Raw genomic sequence first — 27,213 nt, 5'->3', positions numbered from 1 at the left:
CTTTCTGTCTTTATATCTTTCTTCTTTCCTTCCTTCCTTCTTTTTTCGCCTTGATTTCTTTACTTTTTTCTTTCATGCTTCCTTTTTTCCCTTCTCCCCTCCTTTCTTCCATTTTGCCTTCCTTCTTTTCCTTTTTGCCTTCTACCCTTTCTTCCCTCATCCTTTTTAGGTCTCGCATAGGAAGCGCGCATGCGCTGCCTCTACGAGGCATCAAGTAATTAGTATTAAGGGTGAAACTCCACCCAGTGCGTTTTTTTTGTTTTGTCCCTTGCCATTGGTTTAAATGTGGTATTGCTCTTTTAAACTCGCTCACTATTGGCTGGTGGGCCGATGCGTCACTTCCGTTTTCTTCCGATTTCGGAGGAAGCAGCATCGACCAACTACAGTTACCTTACCCTGCAGGGCAGTAACTTTCAACGTAGGGACTACTTTGTTGTTGCCTGGTGTCTCCTCTCATGCCCAGACAGGACCAGGACGCACTTGGGCCCGCAGGACTTCTCTCTGTACAGTACACAGCACTCAGGACCCTTTCTCTGCATTCCATCCACTTGTGGAGTCAGGAGTGTTTTTCGCTCCACCGAGCCGGTGTCCGTGGGAGGGACGAGCTGGCCTCAGTCAGAGTGTCTCAGTCCTCCTGCAAGCAGCGCACAGGCCCGCCTCTGCTCTTTCCTGGGTGTTTGAGTGCTTCCAGCTCAGAATCGCTCCCTTTCAAGCCAACTTTGGGGCAGTTTGCGGGACGGCGCCTAGAGGCCGAAGCAGGAGCTAGCTGCCGTTCTGGCGCTTCTGTTATGATGTGTTGCGTTGTACTCGCCACCCACTTTATAAGTTACATTAAACTTGGAGAACTAGAACCTGTCCTGACTACTCGCTGACAGTTTGTACAATCAACTGCATTTCCCGTGCTTTAGAAGGAAGGAGGCGGAGGGACGGGGGCGCCGGGGCGAGTAGATTGTAGACGAAGGGAGCTTAGACACCGGATATGGATGGTGATTTATCCAATTTAAGGATCTGCAACATGGTTTTAATAGAGGTGGGCGAGCCACTGGAACTCGAGCCCGGGTCCACCCTGAAGCCCGGCCCTGGCTCAGCTCGAGGTCCTGTTGGAACCCCGAGCCCATTACGAGCCGAGCCTTCATGTGGTTTCTGCCTCCCTCTGCCAAGGATGTGACGTTACAGCCAGAGCTCTTGACGTTCGATCTGGTAAGCCAGAGTCCCGGCGCCGCTCAACACTCTGTGATACTAGGCAAACCACTTAATTTCCTTATCTCTATAAACAATGAAGGGTGACCTTGTATAATGTAACGCGTGCCTATGCAAACGCTCAATACTCCCGGGTGGAGTTGGTGCCTTAATACAAAACTGTTGAAAGATGCATTAAGAGGTAACAACAACGCCTTAACATAAGGAATATTACTCTATAGCAACCCGGGACAGTACAGGGTTTACAATACGTGGCCATTGTCTTGCCTTTTAGTTCACTGATGGTTCATATTTAAAAATTCTCACTTTTAATAAAGTACTTCGCAGTACAGTGCTATGATGTGACGTGTTAATAATGTCTAAGCTTCCACATGCTAAATACATTTTAAAAAAATTACTTTGAAGAGATTTGACCGTAATTTACATGGTGTTTGGTCTATGATTTTCATAGCAAACATTTTCAGGGCTCGGCCAATTCACGGGCTCAAGATCTGCGCCAGACCATTGGCTCGGCTTTCTGCGCTAATTTGTGGCTCGCCCCCCTCTATTTTTAAAATCTTCCAAAGCTGTGGTGCATTGACCTGTGGCGCGACAGGAAGCTGGCCCGGCCAACCACGGAATACCGCCTTAGTCCTGATGTTTAAACCTAGAGTAACCAATAATATTGTACCTCTTTAATGGAGCACTACCTAACCCCCTACTGCTCTGCTTCTAGTCAACTCTTGTGTATGTGTGCGTAGGTATGTGTAAAGTAGTGTCACAGAAGGGCTAACCATTGTACAGGACACAAGTCACACCCATGGTCCACAGTAGACAGGAGGTTTACAGCTACTCCCAAGAGCCAGACAAGCAGGGTGGGTCCATTCCTGGCACCCCAGGGGTGCTGGACAGAGTCACGGAAGCCTCCGCCCTCAGGAGTAGGAACACTGCGGCCGTACATCGAGTTGGATTCCGATAAAGAGTAGTGTCAATCTCCAGACAAAGGGGCAGATTTACAAGCCCCTTGAGCCACTTTTGCGTCACTTTTAACATGGGAAAAGTGACGCAAAAGTGGCGCAAGGGGCTTGTAAATTGCTAAAGGAAAAAATGCCAGAATCTGCAGAATCTACAGGAATAAATGTCCATTCAAACTCGTCAGTTTTGTTTACCGAAACAACTGAAAAGAACAATTCACACTGCGTTCACTATTTATTTTCCACAATTTCAGTTATTTGAAAAATGAAGTGATTTCCCAAGAGCAAGTTTTTTGTTTTATTAATAAAATTAATTAATATTAATAAACGTCAGAGATGTATTGCAGTGACGGGCGATGAAGGGGGCTCAGGAGACCTGGTCCAGTGAAGACCTCTCGCTGTATCCTCCCTCGCCACTTGCGCCTCTCCGTCAAAATAGTGCTGCTGTTGCATTCCAGCGGATGAATTCCAGAACCACACACAATTGCCCTTGACAACTATTACAGCTGCAGATTGTTTTTTAAATGTACTCCTCGAGGGCTGGTATCTGGTTCCGTCACACAAATCCATGCTTTGTGAAAGGAGCGCTTCCGGTTAGGACACTCACTGTGTTCAGGTAACAGGGGTACGGCGAAGAGCTAAGCACAGCTGCCCATTGCATCTCACTCCTCACTTAAGAGCAGGTGGAACACTCAGAGCCACTGTCCTGAGTAACAGCGGTGAGTAGGGATACCTGTCCCTCCAGAGGCGCAACTAGAGCCAAATTTCGGGGGGGGGGGGGGCTGAGCAAAAATTTCGGGGGGGGCTGAGCAAAAATTTCGGAGGGGCTGAACTTTAAGCAATAGGCAGAGTGGAGCTGCAGGGGCTCTTAGAGGGGGTGAAACAACAGCAAGGCCTCATTAACATGCAAATGGTCTTTTAAAGACCTGTGAAGTGCTCGGGTGCGGCTGCTTTTTGGCCCGGGAAGGTGTCTCAGCCCGGGCTGCAACACACGACGGGGGGGGGCTGAAGCCCTGTGAGTCCAATGGGTGTTGCGCGCCTGTGTCCCTCCCCCATCCCGCTCTGTCGCTGGCACAGCATCACAGAAGCAGTAGACACTCAGAAACAGGTGCACTCACCTCACTCCAACACCCGGATGGTAAGATACTACCATCATGCCTTGCGAGTCCAACAGGTTTGCCGTACACGCTGCTTAGCCAAGGAGTAGCAACATCTTTGATATAATCAAACTACAGAGGGCTGCGTCCCTCTAACTCAATAGACCCCCATCTGGATTTACCCAAATTCACTTCCAATAGAGAATCGGACAAAGCTTTGCCGTAAATTTAGGCGTTGGGGGTGGCAATGACAACAAGCATTAAAAATGCATTAGGTCTCGCCTTTTATTAAGTTTAAGCCATTTGCTTCACTATGCAATACCATTAGCAAAGCAAATAGCTTTAACTTAATCAAAGGCGCTTTTTTCCTCATTCGCGCAATGGCAACAGCTTGTTTTCTTAATCCATGTTGTGCAGCAGCAAGGCTGAAAGTTTTTTATTTTTAAATGTGCTATAACGCGGTCAACGATGGCGTGTCACAGCTTAAATATAATGAAAAACAAAATATAAAGTTAGAAAAAAATGCTATGCCACGGATAGTGCTGTCCGCATTACAGCGCTTTTTAAAACTATGTTTTTAATTTTCATTACGCTGTGACGCCCTGCCCCGTTGTTGTTGGTCCATGTAATCTCCTTCCCCGACCTGCTTGCTCCTCCCGTCACACCACAAAAGAAATTAAGAAAGCCAATAGATTTCGAATAGCCAAGACCTATCAGCTTTACCAAAGCTTGTTGGTGAAGTGATTTGTGAGTGGTGGAGTTATTTTAAATCGGGCGAAGTTTTGGTTGTAGTACTCGTGCCAGTTGTTTTATTTAAATAATTAGTTGGATGACTGAACTGGGGCTGCTGGGCACTCGCACCTTTGCACTACGTGAACCTCTGAAAGCGGCAGATTTGAAGCTGTGTCTGCTTGTGTGCTGCAAAGGTCCAGCCCGCACGGCACATCTAACGTATGTCCTCATGGTTTTGTTTGGAAGTGGCCACTTCATGAAACGTCGTATTTTGGTACCGAGGCTCTGGTGATCTCCGCAGTTTCAGCTTTGGTCGTCCAAACTGGCTGCAAGTATACAAACAAATGAAGTGCCCCTATCCTTTCTCATGGTTGCCAAGTGCTCCCACATCAGGTCAGAACATGAGTATGCTTTGACACTGTAGCACATCACACATTTGATGTTTTCTTTTTTTGTGCCTAAACTTACAGTTAAAGGCGTAACTACCAGCCCCAGAATGCAACATTTTCAGGCTTGTTTCGCTTTTAAGAGGATGGGATTTCTTTAATACATGTTTACAATTTTGGAAGGAAATCCCAGAATGCAACCGTCTGGACTGCTGCATTGTAGGACTTGAAGTTTGTCCAACATTATAATAGCCCCGCAGCCCCTGTTTAATGGTATTGTTTTAACATTTCGTCTGTATCCATATTTGTTTTTTGTCATCTTATTGATATTTATACATATTTGTTTTGTGTTCTGAGAATGAATACAATGATATATTTCCACATGTATTTAACTGTATGTAACTGTATGTATTTAACTCTTAGAGGTGCACTCATACATGGATCCATCCACCTGCAGACAACAAATTTGAAAACAGGATAGGCGATTCGCACAAAGTAACCAAAATTCTCAGCTTACGTTATCGTCTTTAGTGGAGCACACCTCATGCTACTGGTGTTACTTAATACAACTGAGAAGTTTCGTCAGTCTGAGCACTTTACACAGACATGAGTCTGAATCAGATTTTGGTTATGTTGTATGGTATTGTCCTTCAGTTACTTTCCCGGTCTGGCGGTGCGGTCTTATTCCTTGAGCCATGGGTATATGATTTTAGTGTGTAGTGGCTGAGGTCAACGGGTTAACCCTTTGATTACTTATGAGATAGATTGGAGGCAGGGTCGGACTGGGACAGAAACTAGGCCTGGGCACCAAAATAAAAGTGGCTCCAGTAGCAAATAAAATACCTAACAGGCATTTGCAATGCAACAGGTCTACCATTTGGGAGAGTTTGAGCTATTGACATTGCAGTCATTGCTTACGAGAAGCAAGGCTGGCAGTAATGGCGCCTCTTTTACTGCCAGCCTTGCTTCTCGTAAGCAAGGACTACAAGTACAAGTACAAAGTACAAGTGCGTGTTTACGCACCACGTGCAGGTTTTCAATACACATAAATAAAAGGCATAGTCATTTACAATGCCAGTAGCTCAAACTCTCGCAAATGCGAGACCTATTGCATTGCAAATGCTTGTTTTCTATGCCTTCCTTCTTTTTTGAATGCTCTCCTTCCTATTTGCTGCTTCCCTTCTTTCTTGCCTTCTTTCTCAAAGGAGAGGCTAGCAGCCAATGCCAGAGAGATGGCTTTTTTAGGTCTGTGTTAGCAAAGACCTTCTGATTTTACTAAAAGTATGTATAGCATAGTTATAGTTACTTATAGGAGTTTTCAGCTAGACTTCATCCATTAGTCTGTGATTGTGGCATTCCCATTTTTCTTCCACTCACGAATCAAGGGGCACTTCATCCATTGACTGACTTCACTATGAGTTACAGCCCGCTGTCCTTTTCACAAGGAGCACATCCACACACAAGACAGTTCCCTTTAGTGCTGGGTGTATCATGGTAAAGTGTATTTTTTTAGACCAGAAAAACACTTTTGCCATTGCCATTACCATTTTTTGTTTTAGATTTAATGAGGGCCTGGCAACTTCCCGAACAATAGAGTTTTGCAAAGACCATATAAAAAAAAACAAGATTTGCCAAAAGGCAGGAAGCCAATGCCAAACCTATTGGCTTTGCCAGTGCTTGTTTTTAGATGAAATGCTTAAATGTACTATTGATGTTAACACTCTGCTATCTTTCAACAGGGAAGAGGAGCTCAGATACCTCCAGTTTCTTCAAGAAGTCACAGAGGACATTTTAATGAGAGGCAATTCGTCTGCCAAGTAAGTTGCCACTGAGTACAGAAAATTAAATTAATTTACTGTAAGGTGTGCTGGCAGTCAATGAGGTGACCATGCAGGGCTAGCTCTAGGGCAGTGTGACCAGTGCAATGGCACCGGGCGCTGACTTCGGGGGGCGACGTATTTTCAAATACTTTATGGATGTCAAAGCACCTGCAGCAGCTTCTTCACCTCCAACAATTTACGGCTACAATAAAAATATCAAGATAACTCTGGTGATTAATGGGTCTGCTGGAGAGAGATCAGTTTTGGCTAGTGAAAGTTTTGACTCATCATAAGGTAGCACAGAGGGTAATATGCCTGCTGCAAAGATCATGCACCAGGTAGATCACAGAAGTGCATATAATGTAAATAGTTCAGTGGGTTACTGCTTTTGTCTCAGAGATCCTTTTTTTACTTGCAGTTTATAAGTTAAAGTGCTAATATACAAGGTTGGATTGGGAAGGTGGGCACTTGGGCAATGTGCCGGTGTCTGAGTTGCAGCTGTGGGCCGCTTTTATGGCCATCTTGGTTGCTGATTTGGGCTTCATCTGTGCTCTTCAGATGCCGCCAGCTGCCCAGTGGGGGCCTGAGCAGTCTTACCGGAGGCAGATGGGCCTCTATTACCTCCCCTTTCCAAGGGGGTGTCATTCCCAGTCTCTCACTGGGCTGGCCCATTAATGTAAACAGATTGAACAGGGCAGGGGGCCTTTGCAGAAGGGTCCTCAATTACTCAGGTGTGGTTCACCGCTGTGAACTAATCTGTGCACAAAGAGTCCTGAGAGCATTTTCTTTTTTTTATCTCAGTGAAGTTAAGAAAACATGCCTCTTTTAGACAACCCTCCCCCAACATATTTAAAACACTGAAGCAGAGCTTTGCGAAAAGGCGCAATCCGCAAAAGTGGGCCACTTTTTAGGTCTAGCCTGCAGGCAGCGCGCATGCGCTGTTGCTATGGCGACAATCTATTGTATTTTTTTAAAAAGCTCAGAAGAGGCTCTTAGCCCACCCACACTCACCATTGGTTAATAGCAACATCACTCTCTTTTGTTGCCTTCTAATTCGGCAGAAGTCGTGGTACGCCCTCCCTGTTGCTTGTGTGGAGCACCGCTCAACCACCGATTGATTAAACTTAATTTGGGTCCATCCGCAGCCAGCCTTATAATTGAGGCACTATTTCTACTTCCGCATATGGGAGCCACATACAAATCTGAAAGGACAACAAGCCAGCATTGATTTACAGCCTAATAGTAACATTTAGGTCCTCGCTACTCCATGATCTATGAGGTGAACACAGCTACGTGGCAGATCTGCGTGCATCACATGCTCCGATGTGCAAACACGCAGTGAAAGGCGACTGCATATATCCGAGCCTCAAGCTAGCGCCAAGGCCGTACACAATTTAAAGATTTCAATTCTGCTTGAGCATGTGGATTCTAAAAGGCAGCACAGGCTTTGATAAACATAAGAAATACTGCCTTCTGCTCTGTGCGCCTCCAGTGCTTAGAAGACCGGCCACAAGACGCTAGTACTGCAAGAAGCTGTAACAATGCAGAATGAAAGTGCAGCATTGAGGTGTTATCAAAGACCACGTTTCAGTTCAACTAAAGGGCAGTAAAGGTTCATTATAAACCAGCAGGACATTAAAGCAGTCATTTAAACTCCAGTGCAGCTGTAAAACAGACGCACAAAACTGTATTTGTACCAAGGAGGCGGCAGCCTCCTGTGCTTGCCAAGGTAGACCCACCAGGCCATCGCGAATGGGATGTGCCCATGCACACCACACTGATTGGAGTAATATCTCAGTCAAACAGCTCCAAACGCACTTTATTACCTATTATTTTATTCAAATACCACGGAATGACATTTCCAATATGATGTGCACCAGGGAACTGTCTGCCATATTCTAAGCCTAAATGTAAATAGTCCCGGAAAGTCTCTTGTTCAGTAGTTATTATCGGGAAAACAAAACCTAATTTTTAAACATGGACTGCATGAGATTTGATTTACTGGACGGGCAATAAAAGAGCTATTCTCCAGGATAAAAAAAAATGGGGATATCTTTATTTCCAGCAGTTTTTTCTTAGCGCCAAGGTCAGGCACATAGAGGTTTTCTCGGCACTGTATAAGCGATATCCACAATCAAGTTATTTTACTACCTCCATGCTAAGAGGAGGGGCTGGAGGGGGTTGTGAGGCCCAGCTTCCCAGACAGCCCCAATTCCGTAGCAGGGAAGAACCTGGCACATCAAACTGTGAAATATATACTTATCCCTTTTAAAACTCACTTTCAACTTCCCTGGCCATGCGGTGGATGCATTGGGGCTTGTGCATTCAATTCTTTTAACTACTGACAGCTCCCTTTTCCTGGATAAGGTTTTGAGGCAACATCTGGTGGAAGGTTAGTGATTGCCCTCACATGTCACCATTTGGAGAAGTGTAGCTCACTGGTTAGAGGAGGCATACCCTGAAGCAGAGATCAGGCCCGGGACCTGGGTTCGATTCCCGACGCGGCAGGGTCCAGAACCCAATTGTCCACGGACTCGATAATTCTCGCTTCGGTGCCCACTCTAAGCATGAGTTCACACTATGCAGCTCTGGGCAACAAGCCTGCTTAATCTCCACAACGGCCCCCCGCGGCGGGATGCCTGGCTTTCACCTTGGGGATACCCAGTACGGGTTATCTTACAGGGAAAAACCAGGACGGGTTCCCAATGCAAGCGCCAAGATGCCCGTAGGGTGATAGTTGCGCTCTATAAGTACCTCAATCAATCAATCAATCATTTTAGTGCACATTACTGCACTCAACATTGTCTTGAGACTTTAAGCAAAGCCTGAAAATATTATCGTATTTTTATCAGTCAGCGTCATCTATTTTCGTTTTCATGGGAAGTCTGTAGGTCTTGCTCTACCCACTGTTCAGCTCCCTCACATCCCATCAGATGCCCCCCTACCATTTTCAGCAGGTTTACGTGACAATTCACCAGAGGAATGTCGCCCACCATGGTAGAAGAGATTTCGTCTCTGGATACTCCATCTTATTAAGAACTTTATACAAATCTACTTAACAATGTGAACACTGCTATAACCTATGAATAATTCACAATTGACACATAAAATCCACATATACTCCTGACACCATCACAGTGGAGCAACAAGTTACCGCCATGGGGAGTTCATTCACACACTGAAATACTCAACATTGTATGTATTCTATCCATTTAATTTTAAAATTATAAAAACATCATTTCTACTCAGCGACGTGTGCACTTTTCCCTCTTAGTTTACCTTAACCTAGCCATAGCTTTACTGTACAGTTGCTGTGAAAACTTATAATATGGTATAGCGTGCACTTTTATCATTAAATAATCACTCCACTGCAAACAAAAAAACATAAGTGAAAAACATTGTCATTTACAGCGCCAGTATCTCTAACTTTCACAAATGCAAGACCAATTGCATTCCAAATGCTTGTTTTTAGGGTGCCTGGGCCTATTTTGCATTCCAATCCAACCATGCTAATATAGAACACTGACCTATTAACTGTCATGAAAGGGCTGAATGCACACTGAAGGTATAGGTGAGAACAGTATGTTTTCTTACTCAGTCTTTCATTATCCAAATGTCGCAAAAAGGGATCATTTGGGTAGAAATCAGTTCTCATTAGTAAAGACACCCCCAACCATGGTGTTACATTTTAAATTCTGAATTTGTGCTTCTCCACTATAAGCACTCTGAAACTGCACTGTCTACCAGTATGGAAGACATGTGTCTACACCTTGTAGCCCTCAATGTCTTATGTAATATTTCCTATAGACTGATTCACACGCTTTTTATTCATTGTCTCTGTGTAATGTGTGTGTGATGTAAACTGCTCTGACACCCTACACTGGAATGAGTGACGCAATAAAACTAAAGAAATACATCCGAAAGAGAGTGGTTATGGAGACTTGAGGAGCACTGTTGGACGGTGGCAGCAGGGCCGGACTGGGAATCAAAACCAGCCCTGACAAAGTGCTCGGCTGATCCCCGGTGGGAGGGGGGTGTGGGGGGGGGGGAGTTGGGGGTATGTCCGAGCTCTTTGCCAGGGCCGGTTTTCGGCCGATTTTGTTACAGGGCCGATTTTGCAGCTACGCTGCAAAAACGGCCCCCAGAGGCCTAAAACCAGCCACCACCTGTGCGGCGCACCGTGGGATCGCCCGGTGCCCGCTACGGCCAGTCCGGCCCTGGGTGGTAGTGAGGAAATCCATGGTGGAGGTGGTCATTGGGGGGGCGCCAACAAACATTGTCGCACTGGGTGCCACAAGCGCAAAAGCCAGCCCTGTGACCACGTGATACGAGTTCACCTGTGAATACACAGTTTCTTTCCTGCTTTGTTTTCCTTTTAGCTTTTAAATCGACTGAACATGCTGCAATAACATTAATTAAACAATCTGCACACCAAGGACAGTCAGTGCCATCATTGGCGCCCGCTGTGTGCACCAATTAGTAAGCAAGAACTGGCAGTGAATAAAGATTGTGCCAAGGCCTCTCTCTTTGGGTTCCAAATCATTCTGTTTACTCTGTAAGGCTGGGTTGTACTGATAGTACAGTACCGTCTGGTAGGCTGCGTGCAATGAGCTGGTTCACCTGTCATTGGGTAGGGGCGACATCCCTGGACCTACAGCAGCCGGGCCACTCAATGACTGCAGATGCCCAAAGGGTGCTGTTGAAGATGCTTCTAGATTCTTTTTTGTTTTGCTCTCCTCTTGCTTTCCACTGCTACTAGTCTTAAAGGAACTGAGCATTCATAAGGGTACCTTTAGCTCAGGTTTGTGATTTGCAGCATCGGTGATGACTTTACCGCTGTATACCTGAAACAATTGTTAGCAGCTAGGGGCAATGCTGTCTGCCATGGCCAAGAGTGAGCCCATTCTGCTTTCTGTTAGTAGTGTGACATGGCTTCCATCTCCCTCGGGTGTGTAGGACTGGAAAGGCAGGCAGAAACAGCAGGGCAGGCAAGCCCAAACAGTGGGAGTACTGGCAGTGGAGACCAAGTCCCAGATTTACTAAATGAGCACGCAGCGCAGTGCAGCAGCCGCAAATGCTGCGCTATGTGAGAGGGAGCGAGCAGAAGAGCATCATATTTACAGAAATATGGCACTCGCCTCCCCTTTCCCTAGCACCGGCGCAGAAATTCGCTGCTGTGCACCACACACACACCTTTGCACCATAGTGCAAGGGTGCCAGCGTGTGTCTAGCGTAGGTTTTGTACTGGAAGGATAACCTTCCAGGACAAAATACTATGCTTAGACTAACTTTAAAACTTTTCCCACTTTGTATGTGTGCTGTACATGCTGCACACATTCAAAGCCGGAAAAGAAAGGAGAAAAAAAGTATGTTCAGTTCCTGTGATAGTGTCTGGTTGAAGTGGGTGCTATTTTTGACGCAAAGCCTTGCCTACTTTTTTTTAGAAACCTTGGGTGGTTGCGTTGGAACCAGGCGCGCAACACCCATTGGACTCAAAGGGCTTCAGCACGCCCCCCCGTCGTGTGTGGCAGCCCAGGATGAGACAGCTTCCCGGTGCACACACAAAGCCGTACCCAAGCAGTTCACAGGTCTTTAAAAGACCATTTGCATGTTCATGAGGCCTTGCTGTTGTTTCACCCCTTCTAAGAGCCCCTGCAGCTCCACTCAGCCTATTGCTTAAAGATTCAGCCCCCCCCCCTCAATCAGCTCCACTCTGTCTATTGCTTAAAGATTCAGCCCCCCCCGAAACTTTTTTCTTAGCCCCCCCTGAAATTTGCCTCTAGTTGCGCCTCTGATTGGAACACCCATGCACCATCCATGAAACGCCTCTTTGGCGCTAAGTAATGAAACCACTGCTTTGCGCTAATTTTAAGTGAATTTCCAGCACAAAACAAGTTTTGCGCTGGAAAGTAAATTAGTAAATGATTTTACGTTACTTTTGTGACGCAAACACAGAGCTGAATCTTAGTCAATAAACCCCCATGAGTCTGAGGAAACAGTCTCCTCTTGCCTGGTCCCGGCCCTACAGCTCAGTGAACCGTAGGCAAAGAGACTCCTGGTCCCGTGGGCGCGCGGACATAAGTGGGACCAAAAGGGAAGGTGTGTCACTGTGTGCCCTCTTGTTTTCCTGATCCACTGCATTATTGCGCTCTGAGACCTTTTGGGTTTTGTAGCCGAGTCACATTAATTTAGATCTCCAAGCCCAATGTACACATTTTCCAGTTTGTGCAAAGGCCACTTACCACATATTTTGCAGTTAGTTCTGTGGTTTCTGCACACATATTGCCATGTGTACACTGCAATGTCACTGCTTCACCTGCTGGTGTGCTTAATTGTACTGTTATCGCAACACATTCTGAAGAGCGGAGACTCCCCTGTGGACGGGCTCTGCATGGGATTGCACCCTTGTGAGCTCCTAGCATTGCTATGATTCTGGTTTTCTAATGAGTTTCTCAACTTTGACCATTCCATCTACTATGCTGCCTTTGAACGTCCTATTGTATCCTACTGTTCCCTTCCTCTGCAGGAGCCTGTGGGGCTCTGGTGGCTCTGTTATAAATTTTCATCCTCATAGGTCGATTGGAAGGATTCCGTTGCATTACATTACAGCCCATATCTGTTCTTGGCACTGAAATGGCCCTATGGGTGTACATGCTGTTTCCATATACACAGATAACGGGTATCTTGGTCAGGCTTATGTGTCACATGTGTTCTAGTACTGTCCATCTTGCTCGGACGCTCTCACATGTGGCTGCAAGGCAGCACCCATGTGTGGTTCTGTCATCCTCTATGCTTTCCTGTCCACTCGGGCATGTCTTGATCGGCTTCATGCTGGCTGTGCCTGTAGACTGTGTCCCAGAAAAGCTTAGGGTTCGTGGTCGTATGGATTTTCTGCCCTCACGGGTGTCACTATCCTGTATCGGTTTCGTGTAGATTAAGTCAGGAGTGCTTTCCCTTCCCTTTTTGTTGAATGTAAATGCAGGGGTTGGTGAAGACATGACTGCATGTCCTCTTCCTGTCCCTTTGTGGTTTCCTGGTTTAACCTTTGGTCTTTCCCTTGATGTTGACCTTCATCTCTTGTGCTATCATCCTTTGCTGTCCTGGATGCGGCCATATCTCTCTATTTTGCAATTCAGGGTTATTGTAGGTTTATGTTGGCTGGGGTCTTCTTTTCCTGCGGCCTCTTTGACAGATCTATAGGGATTTCCGGTCACTGGGTTCCATAACTTCCTTTTCGCCAGTGGTGGAGTTTCCTCTTCTTCTTTGAACTTGTCCTTTCTTTTTCGTTGCATGTCTCTCCTGGTTCTTGATTGGCCCTGCTTTCCCAGTTTGCTCTGTGTGTTTTCTTGCCTGGTCCTGGTGAATATTTTTACCTGTTGTCCAGCTCTGTTGTGCTCCTCCCTCAGGGCCTCGAGCTGTGACCCTGACCTGCTCAGGGAGGCTGTTTTTTAGGTTTCCAAGTAGTGGTGCTGGTCTTTCTAGGATATCACTGTTTGGTTTTCTTTTGTTCCGAGGCCATTGAGCCGTTTCTGGGTGCCATCCATCCGCATGTTCTGCCAGTGTTTCGGGATTGATGTGCCAATAGCTGTTTTCTATATGTCCTGCATTTCTTTGGTTGATGTATTCCCCACCCATGTTGTTTCTGCTGTTGGCAGGCCTCTCTTCCTGGTGGGCTGCTCTCAAATGACTTCTTCAGATTGGCCAAGAGTCCATCATGCCTTATTGTTTCAGCCAGCTTGAGCTAGACTTTGTTCGGTTCTGGTTGGATTGTTACTATCCTTGCACATTCCCTGCTGCTGCGGGGTGTTCGACTGCGGTGTGTCTTTGCATGAAATTCTCGAGTTGCTGCTTTACATTTCTTATAGGTTACTCTATTTCTTTCTTATATCTGGGCCATACTCCCTTTGGAGCTATTTTTACATGTGCATTAGTCCTGCTCTGCTGCCCAGTCACCTTTGCCTAGCACTCCAGTGTTCTGTTGTTTTTCTGTGCCTGGATTTAGGATTGCATGTTTGATTGAGGCCAGACTTGTCCTCAACCTCCCATGATAAACCCAAATCATACTGCACCTCAGACAACTCCACTGGCTCCCTATACAAACAGATGCCAATTCAAGCTGCAAACCCATGCAGACAAAGCCCTTCTCAACCAAAGGCCGCCTACATCAACTACTGCCTGAACTTCCATCAGCCACTCAGAAAACTGCACTCTGCCTCCCTCTCACTTGCACACACACCCTGCATCATCAGAAGCAGAAGTGGGGGACACCTTTTCTCCCACCTCACAGCACAGACCTGGAACAGCCTTCCCCTTCATCTCCGGACCACCACCTCTCTACTGGAATTCCACTCCAGGCATGGCTGTTCAAATAAGCCCACCTGTATCTGCAAGCGACTGGATACCCCCCGGGTGATAAGCCGTGCTATACAAATCCATTGACTGATTGGTTGATCCTTCCTCACATATGTAAGACTGTTGTCAGGAAAACCGGCGAGGATAGTAATGTCCAATTACTCAATGGCCATTTACATTACTCTGAGTCCTAACCTTCCTCATTCCAAACGTCATGTACACACTCCCTCCCTTCTGGTGGCCTTCTCTTAGCACTGATGCTAGGACATGTGATGGTTGGTGTTTAGTATTGACAGAATGTGCATTTTGTGATGGTCTGTGTTATGAATGACTGGGTTACGGACATAAAAAAGGCAGACACGCTTCTTCCAATTCATAGTAGATAGGGTAGAAGTCTCAGGTGAGAAATCCCTGCACATGAGGACTGGGTGAGTAATTGGTCCCAAAATAGAATTCAAGAGACTACAAAGAGCTCTGTAGACCAAATGGCGTGTCATGAGGCAAACGCATTTCCATTTTATAATTCAGGGACCTATACCTGTGTATATATCTGATCAGCTACAAACATCTCTGGCAATTCCAAGAGATAGAATTGGGGAGATGACAACAGCTGGTGCACCTGGAGTTGAATTTCTCATCTGTGGAATCAGCAGAGGGGTCCTAATAATCCCTCCTGTTGGCTACTAGCCCACAGTTATGATGTACTTGTCAGGAAGTGTTAAGAGGAAATAAAACCGGTGGAAAGAGCCCAGCCACTGATTACAGCCCTCACACTAATTACACAATGATGTATATTAGGTACTGTTAGCCACCCTAAACGGAAGCAATCATTCCTTTAAATTGAACAGACAACTAACAATGCCTCTTTGTTTCAGAGTTGCTTCTTGTGGATCTGTACTTTAACTTAAGATCTAGCTACCTATATACAAGATTCAGCATAGAGGGGATTTGGATAATAAACAAAATGAAATACCCTGTGTCATTTGACTCCAAAGCAAAAGTCACACATTCAATCTTTGTCATTTCCACCAGCTCATAACATATTGTGTTCCTCAAAATGTTGAGCTTTATATAGAAGTATAATAGTGCAACAGGTCATATGTCGCTTTACCCATCGTTATGAAGAGAAAATAAAACATTGCAGTGATGCAACTAGGGTATAGGGACTGTTGGTCCTGACAGCATTAGGGTGATCTTCCCCCCAACGTTTTGCTTTCCTCCTCCACTCTTCTGACCTCGTTTTTGCTGGTATTAGGACTCTGTGTACTTCACCACTGCTAACCAGTGCTAAAGTGCTTGTGCTCTTTCCCCTAAACATTAGTTCATCCCCAATTGGCCTATTTAATTTACTTAGAAGTCCCTAGTAAAGTGGTACTACATGAACCTAGGGCTTGTAATTTAAATGCCACTAGAGGGCCTACAACACTGATTGTGCCACACAATTAAGTAACCCTTTAACCATTTCTCAGGCCTGCCATTGCAGAGCCTGTTTGTGCAGTTACACTGTCATGGCGACCTGTCAAAATAAACCTTTTGCCAGGCCCAAACCATCTCTTTTTATGCATATAGGTCACCCCTAAAGTAGGCACTAGACAAACCAGAGGGCAGTGTGTAATGTATTTATAGACAGGACATGTACTTTTAAGTTTACATGTCCTGGTGGTGAAAAACTCTCAAGTTAGTTTTTCACTACAGTAAGGCCTATCTCTCCCATAGGATAACATTGGGATTACATTATTGCATTTTATAAGTGTAATTTCCCATTCAGAAGAGATAAACCCTTGAAGTCTGGTGTCTCTGGAATCACAATTTAAAATCCAGACTTGTGGTGAAGTTGGATTTTAAATTGCAATTCTGAAAATGCCACTTTTAGAAAGATTACATTTTCTTATTTTAATTGTTGATAGCTGGTGACCTAGTGGTCAACCAGACTTCAATAATGTAATTAAAGCACTGGACAACATGGTTTTGTTTTGCCTAATGGTTTAAGCTGTGTTGATTTTGTTTACATTTTGAAAGTCAGAAGCTTGCGGTTGTGTGCCCTGGGTCTGGTTGACCTCAAGGTCACCCTCTATCAACAACCGTTTCACATGCATGTTCTGGGCAGAGCAGTGTTGCAAACTAAAGATTATTGATTTGTTTATATATATATATAAAAAGTGAAGTTCGATTATTTCATGTCGCCATTTGGAGTACATTTCATCATCATTTTCATTAATATTAGCATTTTCTTGTTTTAGCCATGTGGTGCCTGTAGCCTGTCTCTGATCCAATGACTGGGCATAGCTGGCATTTGGGCTTTGTGTATTCCTCCTAGTCAGTCACATACAATAGGAGCTTAAGTGTGTCTCAATGGGCCATTTCATGTACACTTGAATAGGCTGTGTCCTTCCCATACACAAAGGGCTGCATAGCCTCCAGTAGTGAGTCTGGAGCTAGGACAGGTAGAGAGGACATAAGAGCACTTCAAAGGCATTTCTTTGCAGCCTCCCCCACTTCAAAGGTACCACTAGGTATAAGAACTGGGCCTCAGACACCACCACTTCAGTACACTTCTGGACCTGTTGATACTCTGCCAGGCCGAAGGAGTGCTGTGCTGCTGAAGGATTGCCACTCTGCTGGACTACACCCTGCTGGACTTACCTGGATGAGAAGGACTGCACATGCATCACTTGCGGCCAGAACTCAGAGTGACGCAAAGGATTAGCTGGCTGACCTTCTGATCTAAAGCCTCAGCGACAAAACAGGTGTCCAGCCCCAACACCTGGACTAAGCCATCTGTGAGTCTACCCTGCCAAGTGGTGCCAGTCCTGAACCCTTGGAAGTGGCCCTAAGGTGCTTGCCAGCAGAACCGACACATCTTCTCTGCTGAGCGATGCATCCCTAAGCAGAACCGACGCATCGCCACTGCTGCGAAGATTGGACACATAGCAAAAGACTTCCATCGCTGCAGCCACCCACATCTTGGGATAGACACATCACTTTCGGAACAGCAGCTGCTCGATGCTTTTCCCGGTGCATGCTCCTTCCATCCTTCATCAACGGCAGCCTCGACGATGACATCGAAACTCCGCATCGCAGCTGTACAGCTCATCGGAATCGACGCATCACCCATACTGCATCTCACATCCTCAACACCCGATTTCACATTGCAAGCCCCGTCGAACGGGATCCTTGAGGTCGACGCAACAGGACCTCGCACTGCAGCCTTCCTGCTCTCGGAACTGACGCATTACCTCTGTTGCGTGACGCATCATCGACGCGGATCCACGCAACGCTCTGCAAGCAGGATTTAAAGTACATTGTTCAGCAGGCCTAACTGGGTCTCTGTATCCGGTCCATGCTTCATCTCAGTCAGCCTGAACGTGTGACCTTGGCCTGGTTCTTGCGCAACCAGATATCCCCAATAGCGCTTTGTGCTTTTTGGTGCTATTTTTCACTCTCAACCTTAAAGTCAATGGGCCTGATTCACAAAAGTAATCTGAGAAAAAATCCTAACTTTACGACTTTCGGTATTCACAAAGGAGTAGTAAAGTTAGGATTCCTAATTTTACTACTCCTAAATGCCCTTTGTGAATATCAAAAGTCTTAAAGGTAGGATTTTGTCTCAGATTACTTTTGTGAATTAGGCCCAATGTGAGCATCAACAGACCCTGAAAATCTCTAGAGAGCCCTAAAAGAATCTGAATAGAGGATGATTATATTATTAATGAATGGCTGGATCATACAGCATACATGGTCACCTAGATTGACTTTTTTACCCACCATCAATTTTCTCTCATGTCAAATTTAATATGCCATTAGCTAAGTCCTCCTCCTTCCGCCCCTCTATATTTGGCCTTTACCAGGGAAAAAAGGTCAGAAAAGCGCAAATTGTTAATGTAATGTAATGTAATCAGCATTTATAGAATGCACTGTGACCTTTCGGGTATCCTGGTGCTTTAACACGTACGTGAAAACCAGCTAGACTCTGAGTATATTGAAGGGCATAGGATCAATAGGGCTAAAACGTATGTCCTAGGAAAGAGCCAAGTCTTCAGCTTCTTTCTAAATGACAGCAGATTTTCTATCTGCCTAAGTTTGGCTGGGAGTTTGTTCCAAGCCGAAGCTGCTGCAATGCTGAAGACCCTTCCTCCTGATCTAACTCTTCTAAACCTGGGCACTCTCACCAGTTTAGCTGAGGAGGAACGAAGGTTACGCGAGGGGACATACCACTCAAATCTGCTCTGTAATGGTTTAGGCCCAGAGCAATGCAGAGCCTTAAAAACTATGCATAGCGACTTGAACTGTACCCTCTGCATAACTGGGAGCCAATGAAGCTCGGAGAGAGCCTGAGATGCCGATGATTGACGTGGTCTCATTAGAGCTAGCTTGGCCGCCATCGACTGGATTCTCTGGAGTCTTCCTATCAGCTGTTTAGGAGACTCCAGCAACAATGCGTTGCAGTAATCCAGTCCACTCAGAATGATACTCCTTACTACCAGTGATCTGGTCTGTTTAGGAAGCAGTGGGAGGATCCTTCGGCGCACTCTAATCAGAGCATAGCAGCTGCCAGCTATTTTGTTTACTTGAGACTCTAGACTCGGATTACAGTCAAAGCTGACTCCCAGATTGCGTACTGCCTTAGCAGGAATCAGTGGAGCTGACACTGGGAGTGGCCAAAACCCAGTAGGTAGTGGGAGGGGAACCTTCCCAGCTGAGCAACACAGGATCTCGTTTTTTCCTCATTAAATTGTAAATAGTTATTTCGTAACCATAATGCGGTATCTTGCAAACAATCAGGAAATCTTTCCAGCGAGAGTGACTTGTGGCCTTCTAATGAGAGAATCAACTGGGTGTCTTCAGCATAGTTTACAAGACTGATGTTATGTGATTTGATGACAGCAACCAGAGGCCTCATATAGATATTAAATAAAATAGGACTGATGGCAGACCCCTGAGGCACTCCATGCTGCACATTCATGAATTGTGATTGGTACGGGGGAAGAGCAACCGCCTGTTGCCTATCATAAAGGTAGGATTGAAGCCACTCCAGTGCCATCCCCCCTACTCCCGCTCCGGCGAGCCTGGCCAGTAGTACCTCGTGATTTACCGTATCAAATGCGGAGGACAGGTCCAATAGAATCAAAATTGCTGATTGTCCCCTGTCCGCGCGCATTAAGATGTTCTACCCTAGAGAGCTGAGATCTACAGGCATGTATTATTCTATAGCACAATTAAGACACACTTTTCGAGTCACAAAACAATCATAATTTTACTACAGTAGGGTGTAACTACAATTTTGTTGGAATAGAAAAAAAAGCCCAATAGTATTTCTGAGAAAAAACAACAGCTGCAGTTTTCCGGGGTACTCTGTAAGCTTTGTGCATGAGTAAATGTAGCGTGTATTAATACTTCGAAAAAGTGCATTTGCAACATTTAAACTTTTTTACTCAATGGAGAAGCCTTTAACCCACTAATTTTGGACGCGATCTCTTCACATTCCTACCTGACGTACAGATATATTGGTGACATAAATAACCTTTTGTCCCCCTCCTCCTTGAGTGCCCTGGCGGCAACTTCAGGGGTAGTACACTGTGGTCCACGAGACCACTGCCTGCTTTCACTGAAGTTTTCCAAAATGGAAACCTTTTTGTTTTTAAATCAGGTACTGCTCCTTTAAGGAACGTGGGCTGCTTTAAACAAAAAAAAGTTTTCGTTTTGGAAAGGAAACACTGGGTAGGTGGCCAGCTGTCCTCTTTTGGTGATTGTAGCCAATCACAGAGAGTCACAAATTGTGGCCTGCCTAATGCATATTATGAAGGCAGGTTGTCCTGCGACAAACTGTGATTCAGTATTATGTGAAATTACCCATCACTACAGAGGTCGGCTTGTAAAATCAGATTGCATTCGCAAAAAGTGTGTGAGCAATTTCTGGCCAATTGTTTGTGGATGGGATCTTTGTACATCAGGTCCAGAAGTATTAGTTAGCTTTAGGACCTAAACATGGATCAAACCCACAGTTGAGGGGGGTCCCATTCAAAGCAGCCATCCAGAGATCTCTGATATCACTGCAGGGATCCAGGCTTACTGCTTCTTCCTGGGTGTCAGGAGAGGCGTCCACTGTCAAGTTGAAAACATGGTTGAAGGAGGATCAGTGTCCCTGGGCACACTGTTTCCTAAACACATCTAGTAAAGGGCAGCAGGCAAAGGAAGACTGCTTAATAAAGAAGAAGGTTAAATCCTTGTTTGATTTCATATACAGTGCGGCATCGTTGTGGTCTCTGCGCCCAGATTTGATAACCAATTTAGAAATGACCACCCCTGCTGATTCCACGCGCTCCTTGACAATATGGCTGGACCACGAATGGTAAGTGCCTGCATTCAATCAGTGTAGAATGGTGAATAAAGAATTGCTTGGCCTTTTTGTGACATACATGTTTAATGCAAGCCAGGAGTTTTCTTAACAAATCGCAGTGAGATATAGTTTAAATCTTGATCCTTTATCCGTGAGCCATAGGGCCATAATCACTTTTCTGTCCGAGCTCCAAGTTCAAATGTTAGAGAACTCTGACACTAAAGGTTCATATCACTCTCACCGTCTAATGTTAGAAATCTACCCAGATGACAAACCAAGTATCCTTCTAAAAGTATAATGCCTCATATATAGTAAGCACCAGATGGGCACAAGACTAACTCCGAGGGAGTTGTTAGTGGTACAGGGAGTAAACAACTTTAAAAGCAATAAAACAACTTTAAAAGGAATAAAGCAAGGAATAAATACGTTCAAGCCAAGATCATAAAAAGGAAAATGTTCTAGTTAATACCAAAATAAAACAAGCATTTGCAATGCAATAGGTCTCGCATTTGTTGCAGTTGGAGCTACTGGCATTGTAAATGGCAGTGTTTTTTATCAATGTTTTTGTTTGCAGTGGAGTGATTATTTAAAAATTACACACTATACCATATTATAAGCTATTCTAGCAACTGTACAGTCAAGCTATGGCTATTTTAACGTAAAGGAGTGTGAATGGATGAATAAAAATACAAAAAACAGGATCTAAAAATTTACGATGGAATGTATAGCAGGGGACAGGGACTACCGATCACAACAAATGTACTTGAAGTGATTGGGGCATCATATGCAATAAACAAAACGGTAGTACGGGGTGTCAGCGACGCTTGTGCAAATGTTGTTCAGTTGGTGAAGTGGTCAGCTCTGTTTGCAGATGCAAAGTGGTGAAAGGTGAAGTATTCAGCTCTGTTTGCAGGCACAAAGGGATGAATGGTGAAGTGGTCACTCTCTTCAGCGGTGAACATGCTCTTTACTGTTGCTCATGGGCATCAAGAGACTCTGCCAGATCTAAGGCATTCCAGAGACCTTATATGATGGCTGGGGTTTGTAAATGAACCTACATTAAACACCACTAAGAGATGAAGCGATTTCTGCAACATCACATGATTTTTCTCCAAAATGTTACTTTTTGGATTCCTGGGATGCTCTGGCATAAGATTCCCGGTTCCACCATGATTCATTTGGTACAGTAAATAAACACAATAACCAAAAATACTCTCAAACTGCAGTTTAACGGAGACGTGGTTTTCTGTGTAACAGACAAACGCCTGACCATGGTCCCAGCAGGGGCACGTGCCACCTAATCTAGAGACACTTCTCTCACAGGAGTTGTGCCAACTCACCTGCAGCCAAAGCTATGGGTCACGGGAAAATGGGATGGAGAGTAAGGGGGGTACAGCGAGAGAGAGAAAGGGGGCACAGGGAGAGAGAAATGGGGGCATGGAGAGAAATGGCGGACCAAGAGAGAACGGGGGAAGAGAAGCAGGAAGGGTGAAAACGAAAGGGAGAGAGGACACTAGTGAAGGGGAAGGAGGTGGACAGGTGATATACATTTTAAAAAGCAGGTCTTTGGCAGTAGGTGATGACGGCTGGCATGGACCAACACCCGGAAAGGAGGTTTGACATCCGAGCCCCCACTATTATAATGTGAAACTATCATGCAACTACAATATCGCAAAAAGGTGCTAGTTTTCCAAAGACACATGACCCGCCTGATGTGCACACTACAAGATTCTTATAAGTCCCAAGAACATAAAGACAAATTCATCTGGCACATTGGAAAAAAATTATACTTTTCAAATAGCCCTCCGTATTAAATTTGCTCCATTTCTACGCTCGGTTAACAGATATAACTACTACCCAATCAATGGTATTCAATTGATCCACCTCGGAAGAATGAAGGCTGAGGCAGACTTGCCGGGAGTGTAACCTCTGCCCCTTACAAGTGTACGTCTCACTGAGCCCTTCTGCCGGTATTGTGTTGGACAGCTGGTTACAATTCGATCAGTTGAGCCCCTTATGTGTAGCCTTTAAACAGAAACACAGCAAAGCCCGGTTTTGTATTCGCCAGATTACTTGGAAAACCAGCTATACACGAGCAGCAACCGGAGTAACAGAGGTAGAGAGACCAGCCTTGGCTCCGCCGGTTATGAATAACTTAATATCCACGTACCTACCAAACATGAATGTGTCCTTCTATAATGGATGTGGTGTACATGTAAAGTGCTCCAATACCTACGGATTGAGTTTGCGCTAAATAAAAAAAACTAAAAAATAAATACAAACACCTAACAGATCTGTTCCAGGTCAGGCAGCGGAGTCATAGTTCGCACGACCCTTGTGAAGACAGAGCAGCCGTCCCTGAAAATCAGCAGGGCAAGGGCGAGGATGTGGTCCGTCGGCTAAACTGCCGACTTTGGTGCTGGAAACCAGAGTATGAGCCCCGAGGTTGCATCAACATCCTGTGATTCTGGGCAAATCACTTAATCTCCCCGTGCCTGAATGTGTAATGTAAATACGGTGCTCGTGTAAAGCGCTCCAATAAACTTTGGGTCGAGTTCGTGCTATATATATATGCAAAAAAAAACAAGTGCAAAGGCAAGTAACAGTACAAGGACATGTCGCCAGCTAGTCACATGCACTCATAACCACACCTACAGGCGACGCAACAGCACAGTGAACCCATCCGCCCAACACCGGACATTTTGCAACTTGCTTTTATATGGTGTACACATAATTATACATTTGCCACACTTGCCTCATACCATCATCTCCTGCATATTTTTCCTTTTCTCGCATAATTTAGCCAACCCTGCCAGTTATACTATAATAAAGTAAACAAACTAAACAGTTCACAGAACTTACCCCAGTAAAACAAGCGTCTTCAAATAGGTCGTGTCTCCAATGAATGTCGCTGATTCGCCTTCTTTGAAAATGTTCAGTGTTGCACGTTTAAATAGAGCATTGGATGCACGAAAGATATCACTAATAGCACTAAGTAAACAAAGTAATTGCTAAAAATGTCCTAAAACATGCCGCCCTAATTATCGCTTGCCATGCAGCTTTTATGACTAATGAAGGCGTGGCGGTGGCGCCGGCGCCAGTAATACGCCTGCTCCCGATCACAACACAGAAAGTGAGAATTATCACAGCATGAGACCCCACAGTAATCATTAGCACAGCATGTCGACAGGCGCCCCAGGCTGCTGGAGCACTCAACTATAATTAATGCGCAGCACGTCTTCCGGAGACGAGCACTCAACTGGAATTAACACGCACAAGCTGTTCCACTGTGAAGCGCGTTCACAGACCAGAATCGGCTCGTGCCCAGACCAGAATCGGCGCAGCACGTCTTCCGGAGACGAGCACTCAACTGGAATTAACGCGCACAAGCTGTTCCACTGTGAAGCGCGTTCACAGACCAGAATCAGCTCGTGCCCAGACCAGAATCGGCTCGTGCCCAGGTCTGTCTCCCTTGGGAGTAAACACGGCAACAATAGTCTTGTTGGCGGCAGTGCTTCGCGCTGGAACGCCAGCGAGACCTAAGAATGATACAGGGATACCAGAGAAGAAAATCTTTAGCAGTGGCAGAGACCATTAATAAGAAAGTTTATGGAAACCAAGTGTAGGAACCTGGGGTCACCAGGCCCTATAGGCGGTAACGTGGCGCGAGCCGGTCGGGCAACCAGAGGGCTTTGTGTTAATCAACCATACACCACACGCTTCTCATGGACTAGGGACACACACAATAAGGGATGCCACACCGTTGAAATTATGCAAATACTTCAAGTTTATCCAAGTAGGGCTGGTTAGATGCAGCTCAAGAGATAACAGTGTCATGCATGAGTTGTACTACAGACAGTAAGCATATACAGGCCATACATGAGAGATGAATGCAGTTCCTAATCTAGACATGCGGTTCATGGGTATGGCTAGGCACGGGTGATTCTAGCGCTGCGCGCGTTAAGCAAGGTTTCTCTGAACGGGGCATCTAGCACAGAACAATACTCGTGATGGGTGACACTGGATACTACAACACGGAGCCTGTAGAACGAAGCGCTCCTTGTAATCAGTGTCACGTAACCCTTTGAAGTAGAGCATGTAAACTAAGCGCTACTCGTAGTCACGGACAGGTACTACGATCCAGCAGAGCACATGAAGCAACGCGCTTCTCGTAATCACGTGCATGTAATACGTTCATGCAAAACAGATGAAGCAGTGAGCTTCTCGTAATCACAGGCATATATTACTTTCAGGCAAAACATATAAAGCAATGCGCTTCTCGTAATCACGGGCATGTAATACTTTCAGGTAAAGCATATAAAGTAATGTGCTTCTCGTAATCACGGGCATGTAATACTTTCAGGCAAAGCATATAAAGCAACGCTCTACTCTTAATCACTGGCATGTAATACTTTCAGGCAAAATATATAAAGCATCACGTTCATAGTCACTGGCTCCTGGGACGGTGAAACGGAGCAGGGGAAGTCAAGCGCCGCCCGTAATCCAGGCTAGTCAGTTTCTCTAGAGTGGAGCTTTCCGCGGAGAGCGCCACCAGACTCGAGGAGCAAGTCTCTGGGTGCCGGTGCAGTTCGTGAGGCACCGCGCTCAGTTACGCTGAAGTGGGCACACAGAAAGGATCCCTCGGCGGGGTCTCTCTGTCGCGCAGGCAAGGGGGGGGGAACTCCCACGGAGGGGACGACCCGGGCCGGGTGCGGTGAGGTTCTCAGACCAGCAGGGGGCGCACCAAGGGGAATCTCGGCCTCCGGGCTTACCTCCGTCTCGGCGTCAGCAGGCGTCCGCCCTCACGACGATGGGGGAACTCGGCCCCGATCTTGCGCTTCTCCTCACACGGCTGCGACGGCAGCGGCGGGGCCCCGGGCTTCTCCTGGGCCTCGCGATACAGCAGGGCACTTCTCCAGGCCTCCAGGCCGCGGCGGTGAGTGCGCTGGCTTCGTCGTCGCAGGGGGGGGCTCAAATTAAGGATGGGGGTAAAGTGCTCAGCGGAGCACGCTGCCGGGGGTCCCAGACCAGGGCAGGGAGCGCGGGGGTCACAGCGCTAGTACCTGGTCGATCCCCGGTGGCTTGGCAATTGATTTAGTAAATAGTTCAATAGGTTAGCTTGGACACGCAGTCTCAGCTCTGGCATTCAAGGCTTACAGCTCGCTCTTGTCATGCAGTCTCAGTTCTTACAGTTAGGTTTCCATTCTCAGTTGTCAGATGAAGTCTTGTGGCGCAGATGTATCTGGCGCCCTTAAGGGGTTCTGTTACTGGGGGTAGGAATGGAGAGGGCGACTAGATCCTTCCTAGTCAGGCTGGCAGAGAGTCTCTGGGTCCTCCTACTACTGGGCAAGATCAGTGGGATTCACAGGGCACCTCACTCACTTAAGAGGCAGTACCTAAATCCTGTCACTCTCAGAGGCATAAGTCCCTGGCTAGGCCCTACCGCCTACACTCCTGGTGGATTCTTCCAGCTCTGCTTCACCCCAATGGCCAACTCACCACAAAAGTTTCCCTCCCACTCTTAAGTAGCCCTAGGTCAGGTGACCTCTAGCCAAGGCGGCAAAAGTAAAACCCCACCTCCCTTCTAGAAGGTTCCAGCATATTCCAGGAGCTTCCCCACTCTACCTATGGGACAAAAAGGCGGGCTGGTGTCGCAACATTGTTGTGGGTCCCAGCGAGCTCCTGGCAGCTAGGGTGCTACTATGAAAAACGACCACCCTGCAGTAGCAGGGGTCTGTGGCAGCCATCTTGGGAGAAGGGAGCACCTGCACCTTAACACTGTTTGGCAATGAAAAGGCGCCCGGAGACCTAGTCCAACATAAAAATGAGGGTGGAAAAAAATGAGGCACGATACAAAAATAGAAGGGGAGACCACCCTAGGGCTGACAGGTCCAACATGCGTCCCCCCCAGCCGAAAGAGGGGAGAGCTACCCAACCTCTAGGGAGTTCTCTTCACTAAGGCGGAAAAACCTGGAGAGACCGTCAGCATTGGCGTGGTCAACTCCGGGCCGATGTTCCACCCGAAAGTCCATCCCCTGTAGGGAAATGGACCACCTCAACAACTTGGGGTTTTCGCCTCTCATCTGCATGAACCAGCGAAGGGGGCGGTGGTCGGTCTGGATAAGGAAGTGAGTGCCAAAGAGGTATGGCCTCAACTTCTTCAGAGCCCATACCACCGCGATGGCTTCTCTCTCAATGGTGCTCCATCGCCGTTCCCGAGGGAGGAGTCTTCGAGATATGAAGGCCACAGGTTGGTCTTGGCCCTCGGTGTTGAGTTGCGAGAGCACCGCACCTATGCCGTACTCTGAGGCGTCTGTCTGTACAATAAATTCCTTG

At 46.3% G+C, this 27,213-nt stretch overlaps 1 protein-coding gene across 1 annotated transcript in view; it reads left to right on the top strand.

The window, feature by feature from the left end:
• Positions 1-27,213, top strand: part of LOC146821852 (spermatogenesis-associated protein 7 homolog) — a 1,028,728-nt gene that overhangs the window by 704,486 nt on the left and 297,029 nt on the right. The window contains exon 9 of the mRNA XM_085609389.1: positions 6,108-6,185. Coding sequence (XP_085465515.1) covers positions 6,108-6,185 — 78 coding nt within the window. The remainder of the gene's footprint in view (positions 1-6,107; positions 6,186-27,213) is intronic.

Source organism: Triturus cristatus, chromosome 6 (assembly GCF_964204655.1).
Source record: "Triturus cristatus chromosome 6, aTriCri1.1, whole genome shotgun sequence".
Lineage (NCBI taxonomy): Eukaryota > Metazoa > Chordata > Amphibia > Caudata > Salamandridae > Triturus > Triturus cristatus.
This window is presented reverse-complemented; position numbering and strand designations above follow the sequence as displayed.